This window comes from Megalobrama amblycephala, linkage group LG19, assembly GCF_018812025.1.
Source record: "Megalobrama amblycephala isolate DHTTF-2021 linkage group LG19, ASM1881202v1, whole genome shotgun sequence".
Taxonomy (NCBI): Eukaryota; Metazoa; Chordata; class Actinopteri; order Cypriniformes; family Xenocyprididae; genus Megalobrama; species Megalobrama amblycephala.
In genome coordinates, this window is record NC_063062.1 from 28,854,591 (window position 1) to 28,880,934 (window position 26,344).

Genomic DNA, 26,344 nt, shown 5'->3' on the forward strand with positions numbered 1-26,344 from the left:
CGCCCGCTCCCGCAACGTATGTGTTACACTCCCGCCCGCTCCCGCAATATGTATGTCCACTCCCGCCCGCACCCGCAAAACTCTGAGAATTTATTCCCGCACAATAATAGAGATACATTGATTTTGTGTCTTCTCCCGTCCCGCAGGAAAAAAAAAAACATGTATTTGTATTGATATTATTAAAGAGATTCATGGGGTTGTTTGTTTCGTTTCCCTGGCCTGCATGTAAAAAAAAAAAAAAAAAAAAAAAAAAAGACAAAACACACAATACATTCAAATATAATTTCGTTTTTATCAAAAACTTTGCACATAAAAATAGACTGCTTTGCAAAAAAAATATACATAATATGATAAACTAGGCTACATGAAAAACAGCAGTTTTACAATTATTAGCCAAATGTCGCAGGTATTCTGTTTGAAAAATACAAATAAGAATAAAAACATTCAAACTTAGGCAGCCTGCTCAATAACACTGGCATCATCACGCCTCTTGACCTAATTAACAAATGGCAACGAGGGGCTGTGCTCAAAAAACAACATTAATAAATAACATAAAATAAACAACGTTAACGAATGAATTTAACAAATGAATCACTTTGCAATATTGCTGTGGAGGAAGAGAATGTTGCTGATCGACTGCGGTCCCAATCCCGCGAATGCCCTCTCTGACGGTGCACTAGATCATGCGAGAATGCTCAAAATAAAACGTGCGAATTTTAAGAATTGTTTCCAAGTGTCTGACTTGTCTTGCTTTGCTTTTGTTATTAAAGAGCCGCTTTAATTTTCCTCTCAACTTCATTTGTTGACCGTTTCTATTACTCGCCAAATTCCACCATTCCCCGCGGGTCTCCCGCAAAGTTTTCTGACCGCCCACTCCCGCCCGCAGCAAAGGTAAAACCGCCCTCTCCCGCGAGATTTGCGTTGGGTCCCGCGGGTCCCGCGGGAGCCCAAACCCAATGCAGCCCTCTAGATTAAGGGTCTTATCTAGCAAAACAATTGGTCATTTTCAAAAAAAAAAAAAAAAATCTAATTTTTTTTAACCACAAATGCTCGTCTTGCACTGCTCTGCGATGCGCCACACATTACATAATCACGTTGGAAAGGCCATGCGTGACGTAGGTGGAAGTACCAAGCAAGTGTTTACAAAGGAACGTCCAAAGACAAAGTCAAACGGCCTTTACAAAAAAAGGAGTAAAACAACGATGTCAGGCGATTTTGAAGTTGGAGGAGAAAATGAGATTTTTCACCCTATCATGGTACTTCCGCCTACGTCACGCGTGACTTTCCAAAGTTATTACGTAATGCGTGGCATACCACAGAGCAGTGCAAGAGGAGCATTTGTGGTTAAAAAGTGTGTGTGTGTGTGTGTGTGTATATATATATATATATATATATATATATATATATATATATATATATATATATATATATATATATATGTATATGTATATATATATATATATATATATATATATATATGTATCAGATGCAAAAGATGCTCTAAATCCATCAGACTTATTTTCTTTAAAATTAGCATTTTTACCAGGCTTTTACGATCAAGTTCAGGAGTTTCATTTTAAAGGTAATGATAAGGTTATTAGCTTGTGAATAAAATAACTTTTTTTCAAAAATGTCACTCTAGACAATTTATTGGTTTTTAACAAGTTATATTTTCTTTTGCGTCAAAACCAGCTAAATCCACTTGTGCTTATTTTGCAAAAACCTAGAAATCCACCTATTTGGGGCAAGACATAGTAAATAGTTGAAAAATCACTAAAGATGCAACTAGAAACCCTGAAAAAGATGAGAGCACTTATCACTTAAAAACTAAACAGTAGACAAACCTCTTTACACAGGGATCTAACACGTCTCTTCTATTCAGCCTCCACTTTTTGCCTCCTCCGTTTAAATGGCACAGCTTCCATATGAGACAGAAGAATAGCATCTTGTTTGACTTTGTCTTTGGCGAAATAGAGCTGTTGTTTGATGTATAATAAATCCGATTCCTTCAAAGTAACGGCACTGCACGTAGAACTGTTATGAGTGCATGATACAATTGCGACCAAGCCATTTCCACTGTAGGCTATTATGCCTTATGAGAGGTGGATTTTGAGGTAAATAACGTTTTCTTCTGCCATTCAATATTAGTAGGACAGGCTGATCCATTTCATCGTACTCCATCTTTTATTTTAAAAATCTCAATCTGAATCTGACTCTAAAAAAAATCTCCTCAGCGCGCCGCTATATTGAAACCGCTCAGAATCATATGATTCGATTCGCGCCTTCTGATTGGTTCTCGGAATATAGCGGCTTTTGCTGCCAAAGGGAAGTGGCGTCTAGAGGCTTTTGCCAACAAACCGATATTTCTGAATGGGCTGACGCTGCGATTTAGAGGATTTGAAGCACGTGATTTGTTGAACGTGTACTACGTGCCGTAAGCATTCGTTCAATGTCATTATCTCATTTTTGACAGAGATGGCGTTTAGCAGCTTTTGCATCTGAACTCTTCATATATACACTCACCTAAAGGATTATTAGGAACACCTGTTCAATTTCTCATTAATGCAATTATCTAATCAACCAATCACATGGCAGTTGCTTCAATGCATTTAGGGGTGTGGTCCTGTTTAAGACAATCTCCTGAACTCCAAACTGAATGACAGAATGGGAAAGAAAGGTGATTTAAGCAATTTTGAGCATGGCATGGTTGTTGGTGCCTTACGGGCCGGTCTGAGTATTTCACAATCTGCTCAGTTACTGGGATTTTCACGCACAACCATTTCTAGGGTTTACATAGAATGGTGTGAAAAGGGAAAAACATCCAGTATGCGGCAGTCCTGTGGGCGAAAATGCATTGTTGATGCTAGAGGTCAGAGGAGAATGGGCCGACTGATTCAAGCTGATAGAAGAGCAACTTTGACTGAAATATCCACTTGTTACAACCGAGGTATGCAGCAAAGCATTTGTGAAGCCACAACACGCACAACCTTGAGGCAGATGGGCTACAACAGCAGAAGACCCCACCGGGTACCACTCATCTCCACTACAAATAGGAAAAAGAGGCTACAATTTGCACGAGCTCACCAAAATTGGACAGTTAAAGACTGGAAAAATGTTGCCTGGTCTGATGAGTCTTGATTTCTGTTGAGACATTCAGATGGTAGAGTCAGAATTAGGCATAAACAGAATGAGAACATGGATCCATAATGCCTTGTTACCACTGTGCAGGCTGGTGGTGGTGGTGTAATGGTGTGGGGGATGTTTTCTTGGCACACTTTAGGCCCCTTAGTACCTGAGCATTGTTTCTGACCATGTCCATCCCTTTATGACCACCATGTACCCATCTTCTGATGGCTACTTCCAGAAGGATAATGCACCATGTCACAAAGCTTGAATCATTTCAAATTGGTTTCTTGAACATGACAATGAATTCACTGTACTAAAATGGCCCCCACAGTCAACAGATCTCAACCCAATAGAGCATCTTTGGGATGTGGTGGAACGGGAGTTTCGTGCCCTGGATGTGCATCCCACAAATCTCCATCAACTGCAAGATGCAATCCTATCAATATGGGCCAACGTTTCTAAAGAATGCTTTCAGCACCTTGTTGAATCAATGCCACATAGAATTAAGGCAGTTCTGAAGGCGAAAGGGGGTCAAACACAGTATTAGTATGGTGTTCCTAATAATCCTTTAGGTGAGTGTATAAAAAAAATATATATATATATATATATATATATATATATATATATATTTCAAATTCAAATTCAAAATTGCTTTATTGGCATGACTGTAAATCATACAATATTGCCAAAGCATACATAAAACAATAATAAAAACTGTATAATAAACAATCTGTATAATATCAAATATTATAATGCTATCAAATATTACAACATAACTTAAACTTAAATTAACAGTGTAACACAATAGAACATGTCTGAACATTTAGTACCACAGTGGTTAAACAAATATATACACACACTAACATTGTAGTGGATGGTAGGGAAACATACTGAGGTCAAACACACACATTACACATATTCACCTGCTGTCCATCAGGCTGTGGCACATCCACACATATCTCGCAGCCAGTGCTACTGTCGGTCCCTCTCCTAATATTATCTTTATTTGCTGTACTTCATATATATATATATATATATATATATATATATATATATATTTTTTTATTATATTTTTTTTTTTTTTTTTTTTTTTTTTTTTTTTTTTTTTTTTTTTAAGAAAATTGTTTTGCTAGATAAGACCCTTATTCCTCGGCTGGGATCATGTAGAGCCCTTTGAAGCTGCATTTAAACTGCAATTTGGACCTTCAACCCTTTGAACCCTGTTGAAGTCCACTATATGGAGAAAATGTATAGAATGTTTTCCTCAAAAACCTTAATTTCTTTTTGACTGAAGTAAGACATAAACATCTTGGATGAAATGGGGGTGAGTAAATTATCAGGATAAATAAATTCTGAAGTGGACTAATCCTTTATTGACAAAAAATAATTATTAACTCTTTCCCCGCCATTGACAGAATTTTCCGTCATTTATGAGACTATGCTTCCCCGCCATTGACGGAATTTTCTGGCTTTCCATGTTTTCACTGTTATATGATAGGGGGCACTATTACGCATCTTCTGAAAGAGTGCAGAATCTCTGGATCAAAACACAGGTGAAGAAGCACAAATGAAATGTAAAAATTATATATATTGTGATCTTCAACATTAAACAGCATATAAATCAAAACTGCCTAACATTACCAAATGAAATGTCGACCCAGGACGAGGTATAGGACTGTGTAAGCTTTGGGGGTGTTGATGGATTCAATCTGCTCCATCTGTGTTTTGATCATCATTCTGAATCCAATCCAGACGTAATCTGACAAAACGATTTTTCTCAGCTTTTTGCTTTTTTTTTTTAATGAAACTCGCCCACATTCAAGTGTTGATTAAAAAAAGAATGCATGAAGCTAGAATATTTATTTATTTATTTATTTATTTATTTATTTTATTTATTTTATTTTTTTTAAGCAGAGTGTCTGTTTTATCATTTGATATATGTTCCAATAATCATACAACAAAATATTCTGGAGGCCAAAAACTCCAGAACTCCATTTCACAAAAACTTTTGTGAAAATTATCAAAAATGCTGCAGGGAAAGAGTTAATTGTAATTATTCATGAAAAAGAGCACTACGAAAGACACTGGTCAGGATACGTATATATCCTGATGATTGTGTGTTTGTGTTTTTGCAGTTGGTCTCTGATCCGCCTAGTGATGGTCAAACTTGCCCTTCACAATGTCAAGACATTCCTGCCACTCACAGGACTGGACTTTACAGGTACAGGAGTAGTATAAAGGTACTCTTAACGTGCAAACTGGCAGAAGGTAAACTAAATCATTAACTTCCTGTGCATCCCTTGTATTATCTTAGAGTTGCCAGTGACGTCTCCCCTGGCCAATGCTGTGCTGAAGACACTGGAAAACTGGGAGCAGATTCTCTTGGAAAAGATTAACAAATTTGACGGCCCTCCACCAAACTACATAAACACCTACCCGACGGACCTGAGTTCAGGTGGGGGGCCGGCTATACTCCGACACAAAGCCATGCTAGAGCCAGAGAACACACCGTTCAAGTGAGTACTTGCTCCAAATATCTCAATTACACCAAATAATTACAGAATATTTAAATAATTATGTAAAAATGTGAACAAATGTACGTGATATTTTTTTTTTTGTCTCTTCAGGTCAAAGCACCATCTCTCCTTCCCTGCTCGCCGTCTGTGGCATTTCCTGGTCAAACAGGAGGTGCTTCAAGAGACTTTGATTCGATACATCTTCACTAAGAAAAGGAAGCAGAGTGAGGTAACTATAGAACACAGGGGTGGGACCACACACTGATAGAATAAATGGGTGGATATTTAAAGGGGCAAGACCAGTCACAGAGTGAGGTACCGTATACCAAATCGCTAAGTGAGGTCGTTAAAGGGGTGGAACCAGGTAAAGAATGAGGTAGGCAGGGTGAGGTAGGCAACGAAGGGTGAGTGGAGTGAGGTGGGCCAGAGTTAGGCAGCAAAAAGTGTGGGAATAGTGCAAGAGAAAAGAAAAGGGGTTGAGGGTGCAATCACATTAGCAAAATTTTGTCAATAGTGTAGCGATGTATGAATTACAACCAAGCAGCTTTCTGTTGGTCAATGTGGAGAAATGAAAGTGACCAACTTTATTGTGAAATCTGCATGGGAAAAGGTTTCCCCCTTAGGGAGAAATGGGAGGAGCCAGAGTGAGGTAATTAAAGAGGTGGGGATGATGCAAGAGTGACGTAAGGCAAGGGGTGGATACATTGTAAGAGTTAAGGTGCTCAAATTAGCCAAATTTTGCAGTTACAAAAATCCTTTGTCAGTAATGTAGCAATATATGAAGCACAGCTCACGCAGAAGTCACTTTCAAATCAAGAAGCTTTCTGTTGGTCAGTGCAGCGAACGAAATCTGCATGGATAAATCTTTTGGCCTCGCATGAAATTCCTGATCATGTGGATTTTAGTTGAAACAACTGGATTTCTCCCACAAAAATTTGCCAAACAACAGTAAATATGACTGCAACTTTTAGGGCCATATGATTTCCGCAATGCAGAAAACGTGGACGTAATTGCAGAATCCAGTCATAAAAAAATTATTTAGTATATAACGCGGAATGTCACGGAATTTGTCAAATTAATTTTGATGAATGAATAAAAAGCAGGTCAGTACACTTAAATCAAATCGCGATATAGACTAGTGTCCATGAACATTAAACCACAAATAGACTATTTAAATATGAATCCTGAATGTCTGTGTGCCTCTGAAATGAATGACCACACACACACACACACACACTCGGCAACCCGTCAAAATAAAAGTTCGATTTAACTTGACAGAAACTTATTAGTGTTGCACAGTAGAATTTAGATAAATTAATTTAATAATAAATTATTAAAACTATCTTTTAAGGAATAATCTCAGTTTTTCTTCCATGTTTTAATTTTAAAAGTAAAGCTTGGTTGTGCAGCACATTGACAAAAAAGTTTAATTTCATGATTAAAAGATTTGATTGCCGGAAAAATGAAAATACTGAACAGAATTTCTGAAAAACAAAACATTTCATAAAAATACTTTTTTAATTAATAAATGTTGTTGTTTTTATTATAATAACATTTTATAACATGTTTTATTATAATAATATTTTATTATTGTTGTTATTTTTATGCTTTTTGATTATTGAAATGTGATTAAACCATTAAAATGGAATCCAGGAAAGTTAAAACAGAAAACAGAATTTAATAGAAAAAAAAAAAAAAAAAAGAATTTGAGGGTAAAGAATAAAATGTATATCATAGGGCCCTAAAGAATATAATTTTTGTTAAACTTTTAATAAATTGGATGTTTCATTATTTCAATTAATTAGACATGCTTTTTGATTACTAAAAATTTATTTAAAATTTCACAAAAAAATATATAAAACTGAAAAAAGTCCAGAAAAATTAAAACGGAAAAAACAGAATTTGGGGAAAAATTAAACGGATTTCATAGGGCCCTAATCTTTAGGTAACAAAATGTGCTGGGACAGATGAGAGGTAATACATAGTTTTCAGTCAAGTAACTGGTACAGAGACCTGCCGGACAAAACATCAACAGAACTGTGTTACAGACCTGTCAATTTTCTATCTCAAAAGAAGAAAAATAAGAATATGAGTAAAATGCAAGATTTGGCTACATATGATCCATATACAGCACCTGCTGCAGTATTTCAATCACTAAAAACATATTCTAAAATGCTTAACGTGAAAATCACCTAAGTGTCTTAATGTACTAAAACAGTGGTATTAAAATATCAGATTAACTATACGCTAGTGTTGATACCAAAAAATGTGACCCTTTGAGCGCTGTTGAGTGGATTCGTAAACACCTCTGATTGGCCATTGTGTTCACGTGCTCAACATACAGTATATGTCTGTGATTGGCTATAATGATCAACGCTTCAAAACATGTTGTAAAAACACATCAATGACACTCTTCACCGAGCGCTTAAGGCGGGTGCACACTGTGCGATTTTGGCCACGATTTGGTCGTCTGAGACAAATTTTGAGAATCCTGAAAGATTCCTATAATCCTAGGCTAAAATCTGTAGTCTTTGATCACTAGTTTAACATGTTCACAGACAGCCGATTAATGACCGCTGCAATCAAATTTTACTGGCAGTGTCAGAAGATTTGGCACACAGTCCTGCAGTGTGACTTCTCCTAAACGAATGTCAAATTGTTTTTCAAGACAAGCTGTAATCAAAATTAACGCTAGAGATATCTTTGTTAGCCACCATTTCAGTCCCGCGTGTAATGCAGCTCACAGTCACCGAACGTGTAAGGGTTGATGATGGTAATACTCTGGACAAATTTTCATGCCCGCATCCATTTTTAACGTGACTTGACTGTCACAGTCTGACAAGCAACAATCGTAAAGGACTGTTATAAATTACACAGTGTGCACCCGGCTTTACACGGATAAACACGGGTGCGTTTGAAAGCAGGCGTCTATCAGCGGACCGTTCCTATAAGGGTGTGACGTCACGTGAAAACTATGAATACAAATAGCGGGCCCAGAGTGAAGGAATTGAATAGTGCCGCAAACTGCAGCAATAAAAGGGGTGGGGCAATGGAGTTGGGGATGGGGCCAGAATGATAAAATCATTAAAAAGACAATATTTTTTAGAAGTATGAGTCCCAAACCAAAATGTATGACTGGTGAGATTGAATTGTTGTTAAAGGTTTGGAGCTTGTTTTGTGTGCTCATGTGGTTTAATAAATAAATATAGAACTGTAGAAAGTTGCCATCTTATATGTTGAGGGTAAGTACTGAAGGGAATGTGCATGTTATCTCAAGACAATCTCTTTCTGTCTGAGCTCCAAATGAGATTCATTTTGCTCTTTATTATTTCATTTGTTTTTCTCCATCTGTCTGTCACTCGGGCATGTGTTTTTTGCTGTGCCCCATGTGTTTTTGTTAATGTTTGTGTGTGTTGTGGTGTGTATTGTGTAGTCTTTAGATGATCATGTGGACCACCTCATACAAAACGGCATTACTGGAGCTCGAAAAAACAACAAGGTACTGAGACACAGAATGGGACTCGTCTCTCTGTGAAACCCTCCTAAAGCTTTGGGCTTCTGTCCTCTGTTAACCTGCTTTTACCTCACACACACACACACACACACACACACACACACACACACACACACACACACACACGTTCATCTCTTTCCTCACGTTCCCTAACTCGTCTGGCTCGGCACTGCTCTTCCTCACTAACCGCCGATGGCACTGAAAGTGGTTTATCAGACGGATTCTGCTTCAGACACCTTGTTTAGAAGATCAAGCAATAACAGCGATTAATTCATGTTTTGCCTTCTGTGGAGGTGTGTACATGGTCTCAACTGCATGTCAGCAAACTTCCTGCTACTGCCGCTATGTGTGTGTGGATGTGATTGGGGAATTATTATAAAAACAGCAGTGCAGCAGAACAGACTAATATGAGTGTGTGTTTATATATATACGTGTGTGTGTGTGTTGTGTTACAGGTGGAGGCTGATATGGGTTACCCAGGAGGCAAAGCCAAAATCATCCATAAAGAATCTGACATCATCATGGCATTTGCAATTAACAAGGTTAGGACATTTTTATATCTAGTTCTATTATAGAGAGAGTTTGTTCTAGACATTTGAAGTCCACTTTTAATGTTTTCTACACAATAACTTTTTTGTGACCTTTGTCTGCCTTCTCTCAGACCTTTAGAAGTCATCACTTTGGGTCTCATTCACTAAGCATGCGTACAATGGTTTTAAGAACAATCACGATTCACCAAATATTTCGTACTAAAAATCATTCTAAATTTATGACAAAATATAGGAACAACGCAAGTCACCTTTATTTATATAGCGCTTTTTACAATGCAGATTTACAGTGATAACTGGTATATAATTTTGGCTGCACAGCAGCTGCACAGCAGCTCTTAAAGAATAGTGTCAATGCAGGCAGATCAAAGCACTGTTGAATAAATGTCAAGAATACTGTTGAATATCAAATGTCAAATCAAATGTCAAGTGTCCCCAACTAAGCAAGCCAAAGGCAACAGCGGCAAGGAACCCAAACTCCAACGGGTGATATCAGGTGGCAAACAACTGAAAGCACTTGTATGCAGAAAAAAGGACTTAGTCTTTACGGCCTTATAATCATGTTAAGAAGTTGTATATGAAATTTAATCCTAACAAGACTATAATTACATTAAAGTATCTCCAAAGTTTCTCTGAATAACGCAGATATACACGTATGACAGCTGGCTCATGAGAGGTCTGTAATCTGGGTCTGTATAAAAGGTGTATTGTTCAAAGATCAGGCGAGAGCGTGTCTTTAAACAGCGGCATGTCTGACGAGAGTGACGCAAGCCTATAAGGAAAGCGTGCGGAAAGTCCTTATATGGACATGGTTTGGACGTGTTTTATGCAAATGACTAACCTCATGCGTGTGGCCGCTCATTTAGAGTACTCCTAAAATAAGAGCGAGGTTAAGGACAAATTCATGTGCTTATGTACGTGTTGTGAATTAAGATTTAAGATTTTTCCCTGTGCGTACAAATACGAAATAATGCATGCAATTATTAGTGAACGAGACCCATTGTTTTTGCTAATGTAACTTTAACACAACTTTATGCAAATTACATCTGTTATTAACTGGCTCTGTTGTTGATAGAGACCAGGTTGCTGAATACTAAAAAGATGTAATGTAAATGTGGGCAGCCATTTATTAATAAGCTCATGGTTGTGAAAATTGTGTGTGTGTGTGTATATGTGTATATATATATATATATATATATATATATATATATATATATATATATATATATATATATATATATATATATAGTTGATTAGTTCATTAATTAATTACTAATACCTGTATGAATTTCTTTCTTCTGCCACAAAAGAGGATATTTTGAAGAATGTCAGTTTATGGGCCCATCAAATGTATATATATATATATATATATATATATATATATATATATGTGTGTTAAAAAATCTTTTGTGTTCAGCAGAAGAAAGAAATTCATTCAGGTTTGGAACAAATTTATGGTGAGTAAATGATGACAGAATTTTCATTTTTGGGTGAACTATTCCTTTGGTAACTTTTCTGTATAAATTTGTCTGCATATATGCTTTGTATTAACTTATTAACATTATCAATAATGTTATTATAAAATACATGTGACACTCTCCAACTACTGTATTTTCCAGAAAATAGTAGCGTTTTTTTTTTTTTTTAAATGCTGCAACATTAGCTATATAATGAAATTACATCAAAAAGCACACACAAATATGTACGCACACACAACATATCCGTTTTAGCATTGTTAATTTCACATTGCAGCCTATTCATTGTCAAAATGCCAAACATAAAAAGGTGTACAGTGGGGCTGTGCCGGTCAGCGTGACAGCTGGCCCATCATGGTGATATGCCAAACACATTGTTTTTGCATGTGAAGGTTGCTGTTTTATGTAGATATATTGGGGCACGTGTGAAGTACAAAGCCTTGTTTGCATAATAAATGAATGCCGAATGAGAGGAATGTGAGCCCATTTATTCTGTTTTGTGAGCTGCTCAACTGGTTTTTCATGATTTTAACAATAATCCGAGTTTTTCCAATGGACTACACGTTGAATCTCTGGTCACACTTTATATTAGGTGTCTTTAACTACTATGAACAAGTACACTTTGCTGCTGTTGAGGTGGGATACGGGTAAGGTTAGGACAGGTTTGGTGGTATGGGTAGGTTTAAGGGTGGGTTAAGGTGTAAGGGAAGGGTCAACAGTGTGTAGATTTAATTACAGAAATTACAGCTGTAATTACATGCAGCTGTTTTTTTTATTTTATTTTTTAAATACAAGTACAATGTAAAAACATGTATGTACACATTTACAATAAGTGCATTGTACAAAATGATTAATTTAAATGTTAGTACAAAGGGGGACCAAATCTCTTTCTAAATCGGACTTTTTTGCAGAGGTGTTTCCATCACGGGAATAAATTACATTTTAAAATATATTCAAATATAAAACAGTTTTTAATTTGTAATAATATTTCGAAAATATTTCTGTTTTCTGTATTTTTGATAAAATAATTGCAGGCTTGGGGAGCATAAGAGACTTCTTTAAAAAAATAAAAAATAAATAAATGTTTCCACACTTTTGACAGGTAGTGTATTTCTGGATGTGATAATAAAATGTCTCTTCTCTCAACAATGCAATTTTTTTATTTCTGCATGCTACAACAAACTCTTTCGAAAGAGAAAAAATAAAAATAATGGTTTAACGTCCCATTTAACTTGTGTTTGTCTTCTTTTTCTCAGGCTAACACTAATGAAATAGTGCTGGCGTCCACTCATGATGTCCAGGAAGTGGATGTGTCCACGCTTCTCGCAGCTCAGCCTTACACTTGGATCGGAGAAGAATTTGACAAGGAGTCTCGCAGGTTTGTCACCTGTCTGTGTGTGTTTGGAGCATTCAGCTGACAGATTTGAAGGGATTGCTCTGAGCATCTTGTCTTCTCTGTGTAGCTCTGATGACGTGGATTACCGCTCATCTCACACCAACATCGCCCAGGCCAGCACCGGACCCTTTGCCCCCCAACAGATGGCAGCGTCGTCCTCCATGCCCTGGTTGGGCAGCGGACAGACCAGCATGGGTGCCAGTGTGGTATGTTAGACTGTTTTCGGTCTGTAAATAACCTATTTGAAATGTAACCTATATGAAAGTTTTTATATATATATATATATATATATATATATATATATATATATATATATATATATATATATATATATATATACAGTCCAAAAATTTGGAACCACTAAGATTTTTAATGTTTTTAAAAGAAGTTTCGTCTGCTCACCAAGGCTACATTTATTTAATTAAAAATACAGTAAAAAACTGTAATATTGTGAAATATTTTTACAATTTAAAATAACTGTTTTCTATTTGAATATATTTCACAAAGTAATTTTTTCCTGTGATGGCAAAGCTGAATTTTCAGCATCATTAGTCACATCAGTGTCACATGATCCTTCAGAAATCTTTCTAATATGCTGATCTGCTGCTCAAGAAACATTTAATGTGTACAATTGTACAAAATATTTGTGTACAATATTTTTTTTCAGGATTATTTGATGAATAGAAAGTTCAAAAGAACAGTGTTTATCTGAAATCTAATCTTTTGTAACATTATAAATGTCTTTACTGTCACTATTGATTGATTTAATGCATCCTTGCTGAATAAAAGTATTAATTTCTTTAATTTCTTTTCAAAAAAATAAAAATAAAAATTCTTACTGACCCCAAACTTTTGAACTGTAGTGTATAATGCTACAGAAGCTTTGTATTTCAGATAAATGCTGTTCTTTTGAACTTTCTATTCATCAAGGAATCCTGAAAAAAAAAGTGCACAACTGTTTTCAACATTGAAAATAATCATAAATGTTTATTGAGCAGCAAATCAGCATATTAGAATAATTTCTGAAGGATCATGTGACACTGAAGACTGGAGTAACGATGCTGAAAATTCAGCTTTGCATCACAGGAATAAATTACTTTGTCAAATATATTTAAATAGTACACAGTTATTTTAAATTGTAATAATATTTCACAATATTACTGTTTTTTACTGTATTTTTAATTAAATAAATGTAGCCTTGGTGAGCAGACGAAACTTCTTTTAAAAACATTAAAAATCTTAGTGGTTCCAAACTTTTGGACTGTACTGTGTGTATAATGTGTGTGTGTGGAACATGCATGTTCCAAAGGCGTTTTTCCCAACTATCTGAATCATTCTTTTAACCTAATTCTATTTCCCATGCCTCTTTAACCTAACTTACATTAATTTTTAATGAAAATAATTTAATTACATAAGAACTAATAACTAATTACATTTTCACTTGATTTTTGATATGAAATAGCTGTGGATGCTGGCACGTGCTAACAAACCAACAAAATTTATTTTGCTACAAAAAGAAAGTATTTAAATAGTTATTGGAACATTACTATGTCATGACCAACAATTTTCAGACCACAATAAAAAAAAAATTGATTTTTTTTAAAAAATTAAATCTGTAAATAAAGAGCATTTTAAGATTTAGAAAAATGTAAAGAGGTTGTATATAGAATTCAGAAGCCTTTGTTATTGCCAACACTGGTGGCTGTTAAGTGAACTGCTTATTTCTCATGTTCACACTCATGCACACGTAATGTACAAGAGACTGAACATAATTCAAGGCATTCTTCACTTAGTAAAAAGAAGCTTGCAGCAATATATTATTAATATTCTATTACTATTGTAGCAATATACTACTGCCTTTGCAGCAATATACTATTAACAAACATCAACATTATCCTCGACATTGTATTAATCATTCCTTTTAATGTTTCATTGAACTGAATATAGGCTCTCGGGAGCACGTAAACATTACATCCTTTTGATTTTCGTGGCAAAAAAGTCCTTCACATAAAAATCAGTCTACAGGCTTTCATAGACAAGCACATAGAAGGTCTCGTTTTTTAAGTTTTGTTACAGGCTGTTCACACTTTGGCAATAAAAAAGCGATTAATACATGAAAATTATTACATATATCTCCTTTAAATTAATAAATTATATAAAATGAAGACATTTTTAGTTGACTAATTAAATAAGCTCCTTAAATGGTTCTCAATTCATGCTGGAGAACATGATCTTCGGGTTTTGTTCATGCAGTTTTGATACTGCAAACCAAATACTCAAACAAATTCATGTTATTTTTTTTCAGTTCAATATAATTTGTAAAGTATAGTTTATATTATATTAGAAAAACAAGCATTTTTGTTAGTCCTGGACACTGAAGCAGGTTCATGCCGGTCACGTTCCCACAGAGCTCCATCCACAGATGAAGAGCGGCTACTCAGTGTTTTCTTTTGGCTATTATCAGCAGAACACAAACAATGAGTCGTGGTCTCAACACAGCTCTTGATGAGTCTGTATTGAGCTGATAAGAGCATTTGGAGGTAGTGGAGTAAACCGCAGACAGTCCGAGCTGCCCAAGGTACAGACCTGCGTCATCAACCTCCAATCTTTTCTCATTCACAGCTGATAAAGATGACACAATGAAGTTGGGGAACTACTTTCAAACTGTAGTTGCAAGCCCTACATGCTACTGATCGATTCAAGTAGTACAATTATCAGACAAATTATCATTTTGTGTAATTAGCTATGCTACAAACTATTAACAAACACAAAAACAGCCTTGATAACCTTGCAGAGTATTGTGGTGGTATATGGTACATGGATGATATCAGATGGTATTGATACTTATTTATGGTTCATTTGAAATGAGCTATGCAAACAAATCACTTGCAAAATCAGAATATATAGTACAGTGAATTTTACCGTAAAATATGAATAAATTGAGTAAAAATCGGTGTATTGTGCGTGTGTTTGAGAGAATCTCTGGTGTGTTTAACAGTGTATGTAATTTCTGTCAGATCATGAAGAGGAACCTGAATAACGTGAAGAGAATGACATCTCATCCCATCTATCAGTACTGTAAGTCTCTTATTTCACACACAAACACAGTAGTGTTTTGATGAAACTCGTGTTGACTTCTTTGTCATATTTGAAGATATGACGGGAGCTCAGGACGGCAGTGTGAGGATGTTTGAGTGGAATCGTCCACAGCAGCTGATCTGTTTCAGACAGGCCGGAAATGCTCGGGTCACACGCCTCTATTTCAACTCACAGGGCAACAAGGTATTGAAGCATCCATTACCAGAATTATTAAACCTCATAACCAAATGACTCAAGTGTGTTTATATATATATATATATGCATGCATTTTATTCACTTTTTGTTGACTATACACTGTGTTCCAAATTATTATGCAATTGACATATCAGTAAGATTTCAGTAGAATAAACATTTAGATTTTAGTTTTTCTAAGAAAATGTTTGTTTGTTTATTTATACATGTCTTTTTAGATAACTGGTATCAATCTCAGACAAAAAAAAAAAAGCCAGATCTATGGAAACCCTACTTAGAGGTTGTTCCACATTATTAAGCAAGTCACAGTTCTCATGCAATATGGGGAGGAAGAAAGATCTTTCTGAAGATGAAAAGCATGAAATGGTGCAATGTTGTGCAAAAGGCATGAAAACAACTAATATTTTGTGAAAACTGAATGGAGATTATCAAATTATCATAAGATTTGTGAGTGATTAGAGCACAGCAGAACTCGGTCAGGTAAAGGCTTATTAGGGAAAGTTCCTGTCAAAAAAAATTAATTAAAAAAATTAAAATTAAAAATTAAAAAAAAGCCAGTGTTGAGCAGCAAACAGGTATTTGAAGCTGCTGGTGTCTCTGGAGTCTCAAGAAGCTCTCCATGCAGGCTGGCAGTTGTGCATAAAGATGCATTTTAGACACCACTAACCAAACCTCACAAAGAGAAACATTTACAGTGGGTTTAGAAATACATGAAGACTCATTTTTTAAATAGTTTTATTCACTGACTAATGCCGTACTACAATAGATGGTCTAAACGGATGGATTTCTGGATGGTTGGTGAATGGCCACCACGTTCCAACAAAACTGCGACGTCAGCAAGGAGCTGGTGGGTGATGATTTGGGCTGGAATATTGGGAAGTGAGATGGAAAGTCCCTTTAGGGTCTCTGAGGGTATTAAAATGACTTTTGCAAGATATGTGAAGTTCATAACTGGCCATTTTCAGCTAATGATATAAAAAGGAGGATAGTGCCTTCTGAAATACAATGCACTATGCACTATCCCATGCTGCAAAAAAACACCACAGCAATAAAACTGTTTGAAATTGTATTTCTACACCCACTGTAAATGTTTCTCTTTGTGAGGTTTGGTTTGTAGTGGCTAAAATGCATCTTTACGCACAACTGCCAGCCTGCATGGAGAGCTTCTTGAGACTCCAGAGACACCAGCAGCTTCAAATACCTGTTTGCCGCTCAACACTGGCTTTTTTATAGCTGCTCTTTTAATACAATTAATTTTTTTGACAGGAACTTTCATTAATAAGCCTTTATCTGACCAAGTTCTGCTGTGCTTTAAATCACTCACAAATCTTATGATAATTTGATAATCTTCATTCAGTTTCACAAAATATTAGTTGTTTTCATGCCTTTTGCACAACATTGGACCATTTCATGCTTTTCATCTTCAGAAAGATCTCTCTTCCTCTCCATATGGCATGATAACTGTGACTTGCGTAATAATGTGGAACAACCTCTAAGTAAGGTTTCCGTAGACTTAAGTAGACCTGGCAAATTATTTAGTCTGAGATTGATACCAGTTATCTAAAAAGACATGGATAAATAAACAAACATACATTTTCTTAGAAAAACTAAAATCTGAATGTTTTTTTGTACAGAAATCTTACTGATATGTCACTTGCATAATAATTTGGGATGCAGTGTACATAAACTATTGTTTAAAATTTAGATTTTTTTTAAAGAAATTAATACTTTTATTCAGCAAGGATGCATCAACTAAAGGTGCAATATGTAATAATTTTGCAGTAAAATATCCAAACACCACTAGGCTAGTGTTATATATTTTGTTCACTTGAGTACTTACTAAATCCCAAATTTTTGCAACTATTTGTAAAGCATGAGAAAACTGCAATTTCAACCAAGGCTCCGGGACATGTGAGGAGTCCCCTGTCAATTGCGTCATCATACCCACGTTACCCTCGGTTTCCGGTTTTATTTTGTCGCTTTAATATTTACATGTTTTAATAGACAAGGGAACAACTGTTTTGATATATTTATAGACAGAAAACTAATTATTGTTATATACCTCAACACATTTAGTCTTATTGTTTAAATCTAATTTTCTTGTTTTTTTTGCGAGTACCATGTTTTACCATGCCTCAGAGAAAAACACTATTTTGTGAAGTAGCTAACATAGCATAATCAGATGCAGCTTTATTTTTAGTAACAGTAATACAGCATTTTCTCTATCATACAATACAAGCCATCCAGCATTTAATATGACATTCTAAAATCGAGATCTAGCTTACTGCAGTGTGCAACAAGTGTCTCACAGCAGCCACCAAGCGAACGAGTAATGTTGTAACATTATTTTCGACACTCTCAAATGTATCTAATATGATAAACAGAGCTGCGTTACCTCATACTCATGACCGGAAAAGCGGAAGCGGCATCAGCGACTGTGGCATAATAAAAGTTCCGCTGCTCGTGAGGCGTGTGTTGCACAATCGCTCCAGCGGCCTCGTTCAGCTCCCACAACTCCCAAGTATAAAATATAATAAATACATTAATATAAGACTATTATATCAATTACTGGTTCATTCATTCGTTTTTAAGTTGAGTTAGATTTTAGTGTACACTTTAAAAAAACATTACACCAGTTGACATCACACATTGGCACTCTGAAGTTTAACCAAAAAATGTAAATAAAGTATACGTCCTTATGTTATTGTTTTTATATGATATAATTTATTGACAACCAATAAGATCTACAGAAATGTAATTAATTTAAATTTAAACTTAAATTTTAACACAGCATTTATTGAAAGAGCACACCAAAAATATTGACCTCTGGTAACTGTTACTTATGTATTATACAATAATTTCCAGGCTCATTTAGTGTCTCTTTATGTGCTGTTGTCTACATAGTAAAGTGAATATGTCAGTGCTGTTTATTAATGTCTGTGGTGTTATGTAATGAGAGGAAAGGGCATCCTGTTCTTTCTTCTGTACTGTATTTGAATCATTATGCAATATGCAGCGGAAAATACTGTCTGCACTCTTAAATATCTCCATTCTTTCTGTCTGTCTGCAGTGTGGCGTTGCAGATGGTGAGGGCTTTTTGAGCCTCTGGCAAGTCAATCAGACTTCCTCAAACCCCAAACCGTATTTGGTAAGAGCCTTATCTTTGTATCACACAAGCCTTCTATTACTGACAGTCACTAACATCTAATGTCTGCCTTCATAGTGTTAAATAATGCACTTGTAAATGTCTAGAATGTTTATTTTATGAATGACTATATGTTATACAGTAGCCAAAAATATTGTGACATTTAGGCCACACTTTGAATTAGATATTTTGTAATATCCAAGCATGTGTCATCTGCAAACAAAAGATACTAGAGCTTTTCTCGAAACTAACTTTACTATTAAGTAGTCACTTTGTTTCATAGTTTGTGTAATGCAGTGTGACTGTATAATATGAAGGAATAAGCATCTCTGTGTGTCTGTCTCAGAACTGGCAGTGCCACAGTAAAAGCTGTGGTGATTTTGCCTTCATTACATCCTCCAGTCTGATCGCCACAGCAGGACAGTCCAACGATGGCAGGTCAGTTAAATGATTAATGTCATATACAGAGACTGTATATAATAGAAATATATAGAAATAGACTGTATATAATGTTTTAAGGAAATGTTTCCCTTTCTTCCACAGGAATGTTTGTTTATGGGACACTCTGATCTCTCCAAGTAACTCTATGATACACGGTGAGTTTTTAGGAAAGATGTTTATTAAAAAAATGTTGAATAAGGGAGTTTATTTTATTATTTTATTTTGTTATATATAATATATTGTTATTCAAGGTTTAAGGGATTCCTGCGGGTCCTTAAAAAGTCCTAAATTCAGTTTGATCAAATTTAAGGTCTTAAAATCTTAAATGGTACAACAAAGGTCTGATTTATCATTTTAAGAAGAGGATACTGCCTAATGTGAATATTAAAGTTAAAAAGGCGATGATTTAATAATTTAATAATAAGTGTTAGAGCTTCATGTCGTACAAGGTCAAAAAGCGATGTTGTTGCACGTTCTACAGGCTTGTGCTTTCAGAGCATATTTTAATCAATAATACTGTTCATTTATGCCGAGAGATTGCTTATGATAGAGTGACAGTGTATACTGTATTTTAGCTCCCTCATCTTTTTGAATGAGCAGTTGGAATCATTATGCATACTTTTTTCTGGATATTATTGGTATTTTAGGTTACACAATTAAACTGTATCTGGCATTTAATTTAACAGAAACTCTTGTGGCTTCGTTCTGGGCTGCACTAAGAACTGTTTATTGCCTTTCTTTAAACACATTATTACCATATTAGCAAAATCAAATATCGATCATCCTCTGATTCACATGTAATGATTTATTGGTACAATAAATATTGAATAAAACGTGTCTTTAGAATTTTAAACTTGCAGTTACCCTCTTTTACAGTTGAATGTGTACCCCAGCCTTTTTACTTAAAGGTGCAATAGGAGATCTGGGAAATGCTAACGTTAGCCTGTTAACATTGAAAGCATATGATCCCACTTTCCCTGCAAATTGCTGTCCAAAGCCACGCCTCCTCCAAAACATGAACGCGCACACACACACAGCTGCTCTCGGCAAACGTCACAAGAGATGGCGTTAAAAACTAACTTATGTCTCAAAGCACATAACATTACAATAATAATGAATGTAAATAACTTAGAGAGCTTGTACCTGACTGCTGCAGATTAATTTCGGTGTTGATTCTGTTGACATGGGATTGCATAATTCCGAGTCTGAGGACGTGAATAGCTCCGGTTAAAATGTCATGGGTTGCCATCTCTTAATTATTACCTAGTTCTGGCTTGAAACTCTTGGTGATGCAGGCTGATTTTGTCTTTAACTCATTTGGTAGCATCATTATCTACACAGCACAGCTGATCGGTGTGAGCATGCTGCTCAAACATTCAAATATTTGGCATTGTTTGCTGTTAGCAGTCTGCAGTGCGCTTTCAGAACCCTCCTCCTTCCTCAGTTCCACCTGTATAGATCTGCTACGGAGTTAATTCATGTGTCTTACATGTGCAGCAGCATGTCTTACATGCTCACAGCAATGTCTGTGAATGTATTGGCAGTAGCAAGTCTCGGTACTTGCTCTGCAGCAGCAGCGTAGCAGATCTATTCCGTTAAGACCAAATACATCTCAATTATCATATCAATATCCCGTTGTCATGGCAGAATGGTAGTTATGGCGTGAACGCAGCATAGGCTTGTTATTTTGATTTGGTAGTAACTGTAAAAGGTGGCTGCTGTTTGTTTGCGATGCTTGTGACTAGACTTGTGCCGATATTCGGTAATGCGATAAATCGCGATAATGAATATGCACGATATTGTAATCGTGGGCACTTCAGAATACCATAAATAATAATTTATTACCAATTATATTTTTTTTATAAGGCAATTAAGAATACTTTGCCCATCAGTCGTATAAAATGCACAACACCGCTGTATTCTGCGTCAAAAGGATACGCGCTCAGATGTAAACTATCCCAACGTGCATGTGGCACAAGGCAGAACGAGTGAAGGAGACGAGCTGAATGAAAGTGCGCGTTCACTCTCTGACAGCAGAGGGCGCTGATGGAACAGCAGCGTGCAGCGGTTACCACGGAAACCGTGCAAACAAAGTAACTGCGCTAGTGAAGTTTTTAAAATGCTTCAAACAGCCATTCATTTTTTTGTAATCTCAGTGTTGTTCATCACAGCACCAAATACTGAATACTTAAAAAAGACTTAAAAGGATATTTATTTTCAGACCTAAACATTTTTATATTTTAGTCTGGACTACAACATGCCCTAATGATTAGAAATGTTCTGATTATTTGTTATTGTTCAGTAAAACTTTGAAAACATACAGCTTCATTAGTTAACATGTTAATTCATTATCACTAAACTGACAATAAAAATACTTATAAAGTATTAATTATTATTAATTAATGTTAATTTCTTAGTTACTGTTTAATAACATTACTAAAATCAAAATAAATTATTTAATGGACCTGAGATAAAACTATCAATTATCAGTTGTCTAAACTTACGTTAACAAAAAATAACACTTTCTGTAACAAATGTAGCTATTGCTCAATCTTAGTTAATGCATTAAATAGAGTAAAGTGTTATCTGTTGTTCTTTATAATAAAATTTCAGTCAGTTGTTTTTGTTTTATTACAAAAAGAGTTCTTAAACCTGTTAAACTATGACAAAAATTGTTTTTTTTTATATCGTGATAATACTGTATACCGTGATAAAAGCTTCATCAATTAATCGCAACCTGAAAATTTGATACCGTCACATGCCTACTTGTGACTAAGTATCGATCTACATAGCATGAAAATCGCTGATAACATGATGTCTGTGCGAACAGGGTGCGTGAGGGTATGTAAAAACATAAGCTGACAGGCAGGTAGGACATTGTATTATTTCATTCGGAATGAATATAAAGATTGCATGAACATTTTATGGTCCTACACCTTCCACAGACAACATATATTTATAAAACTACATTTAGACTGTTAAACATAGTGACTGCTATCAAGATGTGTGAAGACTTTCAAACAGTGTAACAAAGAGAGAATTACCTATTGCACCTTTAAGAATCTGAGATGCAGTACAAATTTTTTTGGGTTTTATTCTGGTATTTCTTTATATCCAGCATTCCAGTGCCATGAGAATGGTGCAACAGTTCTTCAATATGCTCCGAAACAGCAGCTGATCATCACGGGCGGCAGGAAGGGATTCATCTGTATTTTTGACATCCGTCAGAGACAGCTGCTCCACACATTCCAGGCACATGATTCGGCCATCAAAGCACTGGCCATGGATTCCACTGAGGACTTCTTTGTCACCGGCTCAGCCGAAGGGAACATGAAGGTATATTTCCCTAGAATGACGCACTTTACCTTAAATCATCTCATGTTGCCACAAGGTGGATATTTAGATTAAAAGCATAAAAAGCAGTTACATTTAATATTTGATAACAAAAAAATAGACTGAATTTAAAGTATCGCCAAATTACCAAATGAATGATCTTTTTGTTTCTCACTAAGTCGGTGCTGCGATCTCCTCCTCCTCAGAATCTGTCGTCTTCAGTAGGGTGTGTGAAAACTACAAACTAGCAAGCAATAGCCTACCTTTTATCTTTATGCAAATTACAAACTAGCAAGCAGTACCTTTTATGATGTTTTGTCTATGGCTCACTATCAGTAGATTCTCTAAATTTGTCTCTAATTATTATAACAAATTATTTACAATGCAATTAAATTGTTTTGGAGGACTGAAACCAGTGATCAAAATGGTGCTGTTTAATTAGTGTTTCTCCAATTAAATGCTTTGACTGCGTCAGTGTCTATTTTGTGCAAGCAATGCAGATAAGCATCAACAGGTAAACATGTCAGCTGTGTGGACGCTAGGGCTGAGTTGACAGTATCACTTTGTCATTTTTAATACATCTTTATTTTGATGAACCAAGATCTTTTATGCTGTTTTCAGTTGATGCATGAATAAAACTTCACTAAACATTATTGGTAGCACCTTTTATCCTAAACGCAATAAGCTTTGTGCTTTGTTACTTTTGATATGAATAAAAAAGTCTCAACTTTCAAATTGTCATTTTTATAATAAACTTCAAATAATATATGTTTTGACACTATTTAATGTGGCGTGACAGAACGCTGCTGCTGCTGCCTCAGTTCAAGCATAGTGGCAGTACTTTGCGCACTATAACCTATCATCTTTTACTTTACTACTATTTATAGCACAGAATAAACATGAATGAACATCAAAAGATATGTTGAAAGATACAGTACAACTTACCAAAATATATCATGTCTCATGTAATCGCTCAGAGTTTCAGCTGCAGAAAGACGTCAATTATGTTACTTTTACCTCAGGAAAGCCACTCAATATCCAGTACTCTAGAGAGGAGCATTTTGCCAAAGCACTACATTACACTCTAAAAAAATAAGTTTGCATCAATTGTTTTGAGTTATAACTCAACTTATAATGAAATTATGTTCATCCAACAAACTACACTGAGTTAAAGGAACTTAATAATTTGCAGCATGAATGCAAATTTTTAAGTTGATTTCTCAAAAAAAAATTCATGAAGTTACTACATCTTAAATTTTTGCATTGATTTTTGTAAAAAAAAAAATTAAGTTTAAGTTACAATATAAGTTAATGTAATGATCAACATTATTACGTTAACAGAACTCAACAAAATAATGTTTGCAACTTAAAAGGTTTAATTAAATCAATAAATTTGTTGAATGTTTAACTTGCAACCATGAATTTATTTAAGTTGTGGTAACGGTCCCCTGAACTACATTTTAGAGTGTACATATTTATTTATTTATTTTTCTTAACCTGTTGTTTTCATTATTTAATGTATGTTTGAATCAATGATTTAATGAAAACGTTAATTTAAGTGTTTCAGCAAAAAGTGCATTTTGTTACATCACTACTAATTATGATATTCCTGTTCTGGTTCAGGTCTGGAAGTTTGCGGGTAACAGTCTCATGCACTCCTTCAGCACCGAGCACGCTAAACAGTCCATATTCCGAAACATCGGCGCTGGGGTGATGCAGATCGAAACCTGTCCAGGTAACCGGATCTTCACCTGCGGAGCCGACGGGACCCTGAAGATGAGGGTCCTTCCCGACCGCTACAACATTCCGGCCAGTATATTCCAGATCCTCTAACACGGGAGCTGCCGTAGAACACTAACGCTTTCATCGGCACCTCCGCGTTTCCCTAGCTGTGAATTGTAAACCGGTAACAAATATCTCGCGCTGCAGAATCTCTTTACCACCCCGCCCCCACTAGAGACACTGGAAAACACGCACGAGGTCACTCGATTCTAACAGTCGACTACTGTAATCTCCGGAGACGGATCCGGATGATGTGTTCGTAGGAAAGCCGTATGCATGAGCTGTTTGAGTCATCGCACTCCATTCCCAGGTTATTGATCGTGCTCTGTAAAAGTGCTCAAAGCTCCATTTTTAAGTGTGTATGTGTGTGTCTTCATTTTGTGGCCATTTTAGCATCTAAAATACCAGCACTGTGCTTCTGCTATCAGTGTAAGTCCAGTTGTTGGATTTTGTTTTTACTGTACGTTTTCTCCTTGGCTGCTAATGTATTTGCGGAGTGTAAAATGGCACAGTACCCTGGCGGCCCGGCGGTTCGCCGCGGCCCCAGAGACACACCCCCTTTCCTTCCACGCGCACACATGCTGCTGTTGACACGCTTGTTTCCGTAGCAGCCAAACAGCTAAACATTCCACGCGAGACGACGATGCTTGCTTCTGGAAATGACGTGTTTCACCTCTTCATCTTTCAAGCCCTGAAATTCTCACTTTTAACAGACGACGTTTCGTTTTTGCACAAAATATTTGTTCGTTTGTTTGCTTGTTTTACTTGATGTCTCTTTTTGTTTTTGTTTTGTTTGTTCTTTTACAAAAGCTTGTATTTATATTTAGCTTTAGGAATTTATGGTTTGTTTTAGATGTCTGGGACAAAGTGCAACACTGAATAGGTTTGTGTTTTATTTATTTACATATTTATTTTTTCATGTTTTATCTATTCTAAATATTTGCACTCAGATCTGGGGAAACAATAACAATCTTACGTTACAAGTGGTAAAAGCTCTATTAGAGGAAACTGTTATTTACAAATGAATGTCTGGCTGTGTGTGGCCGAGTAGTAAAAAGTGAAAATAGTTTTAAATGAATAAATATATAAATATATATATATAAATATAAGATTGAACTACAACAATAGCTTGTACAAACATAATAATGCTTTTAGTTTATTTTTTGATTTTATCTTAACTGCTGGAATAGTCGTATATTTGGTTTGATGTATGTGGTATTTATTAAAATCATATTTGTGTTTCTGTCTGATTTGCTGGGCACCATGTCAACTGTACGTATTTTAAATGTTCAACTGATGGTCTGATGTGTATTTATTGAACAGCCTGATCTGTCTGCGTGTGTGAAAATGCAAACCCCAAAAACACTGGTTGATATTTCCGAAGGAACAGGTAGTTCTGTCATGGTCAAAGTTTTACCTTTGTAAGTTGAATAAATTCTTTTTATTTGAATTAAGCCATTTCACCTTTACTGTTTCAACTCAACACACCTTTAGATTAACCTGTTTCAGGGTTTATTTCAGGATTTCCAGTCATTTGTAGATGCACATCCATTCATGCAATATAAATTAAACAATATTTAGCAAATAAATTTTGTTTCATACATGCTAGCAGTGCAACACAACATCTATAAGTCAACATGAAATCAAAATGTACCTTATTTACTTAATGTACGTGTCTGATCTTATGTAGAGTTCAGCAGTGCATTTCCCAAGAAATATAATTTTTGTCTTACTCCACCTCTTTCCAGTTGGCTATAATAATAATAAAGCAATACTA

General features: G+C 35.6%; 1 protein-coding gene across 10 annotated transcripts in view; it reads left to right on the forward strand.

Moving 5' to 3' along the window:
- The window catches only part of dmxl2 (Dmx-like 2), a 98,994-nt gene extending 72,973 nt beyond the window's left edge, over window positions 1–26,021 (forward strand). For 8 of the 10 annotated variants that reach the window (XM_048169254.1, XM_048169255.1, XM_048169256.1 and 5 more), the window contains 14 exons: window positions 5,262–5,347; window positions 5,441–5,642; window positions 5,754–5,871; window positions 9,076–9,141; window positions 9,612–9,698; window positions 12,436–12,557; window positions 12,643–12,781; window positions 15,593–15,653; window positions 15,730–15,857; window positions 18,937–19,014; window positions 19,358–19,449; window positions 19,555–19,607; window positions 22,571–22,788; window positions 24,409–26,021. In XM_048169254.1, the coding sequence (XP_048025211.1) occupies window positions 5,262–5,347; window positions 5,441–5,642; window positions 5,754–5,871; window positions 9,076–9,141; window positions 9,612–9,698; window positions 12,436–12,557; window positions 12,643–12,781; window positions 15,593–15,653; window positions 15,730–15,857; window positions 18,937–19,014; window positions 19,358–19,449; window positions 19,555–19,607; window positions 22,571–22,788; window positions 24,409–24,618 (1,660 nt within the window). In that variant the 3' untranslated portion in view covers window positions 24,619–26,021. The remainder of the gene's footprint in view (window positions 1–5,261; window positions 5,348–5,440; window positions 5,643–5,753; window positions 5,872–9,075; window positions 9,142–9,611; window positions 9,699–12,435; window positions 12,558–12,642; window positions 12,782–15,592; window positions 15,654–15,729; window positions 15,858–18,936; window positions 19,015–19,357; window positions 19,450–19,554; window positions 19,608–22,570; window positions 22,789–24,408) is intronic. The other 2 variants (XM_048169257.1, XM_048169264.1) reach the window with 1 other exon arrangement.
- The last annotated feature ends 323 nt before the right edge of the window (window positions 26,022–26,344 follow it).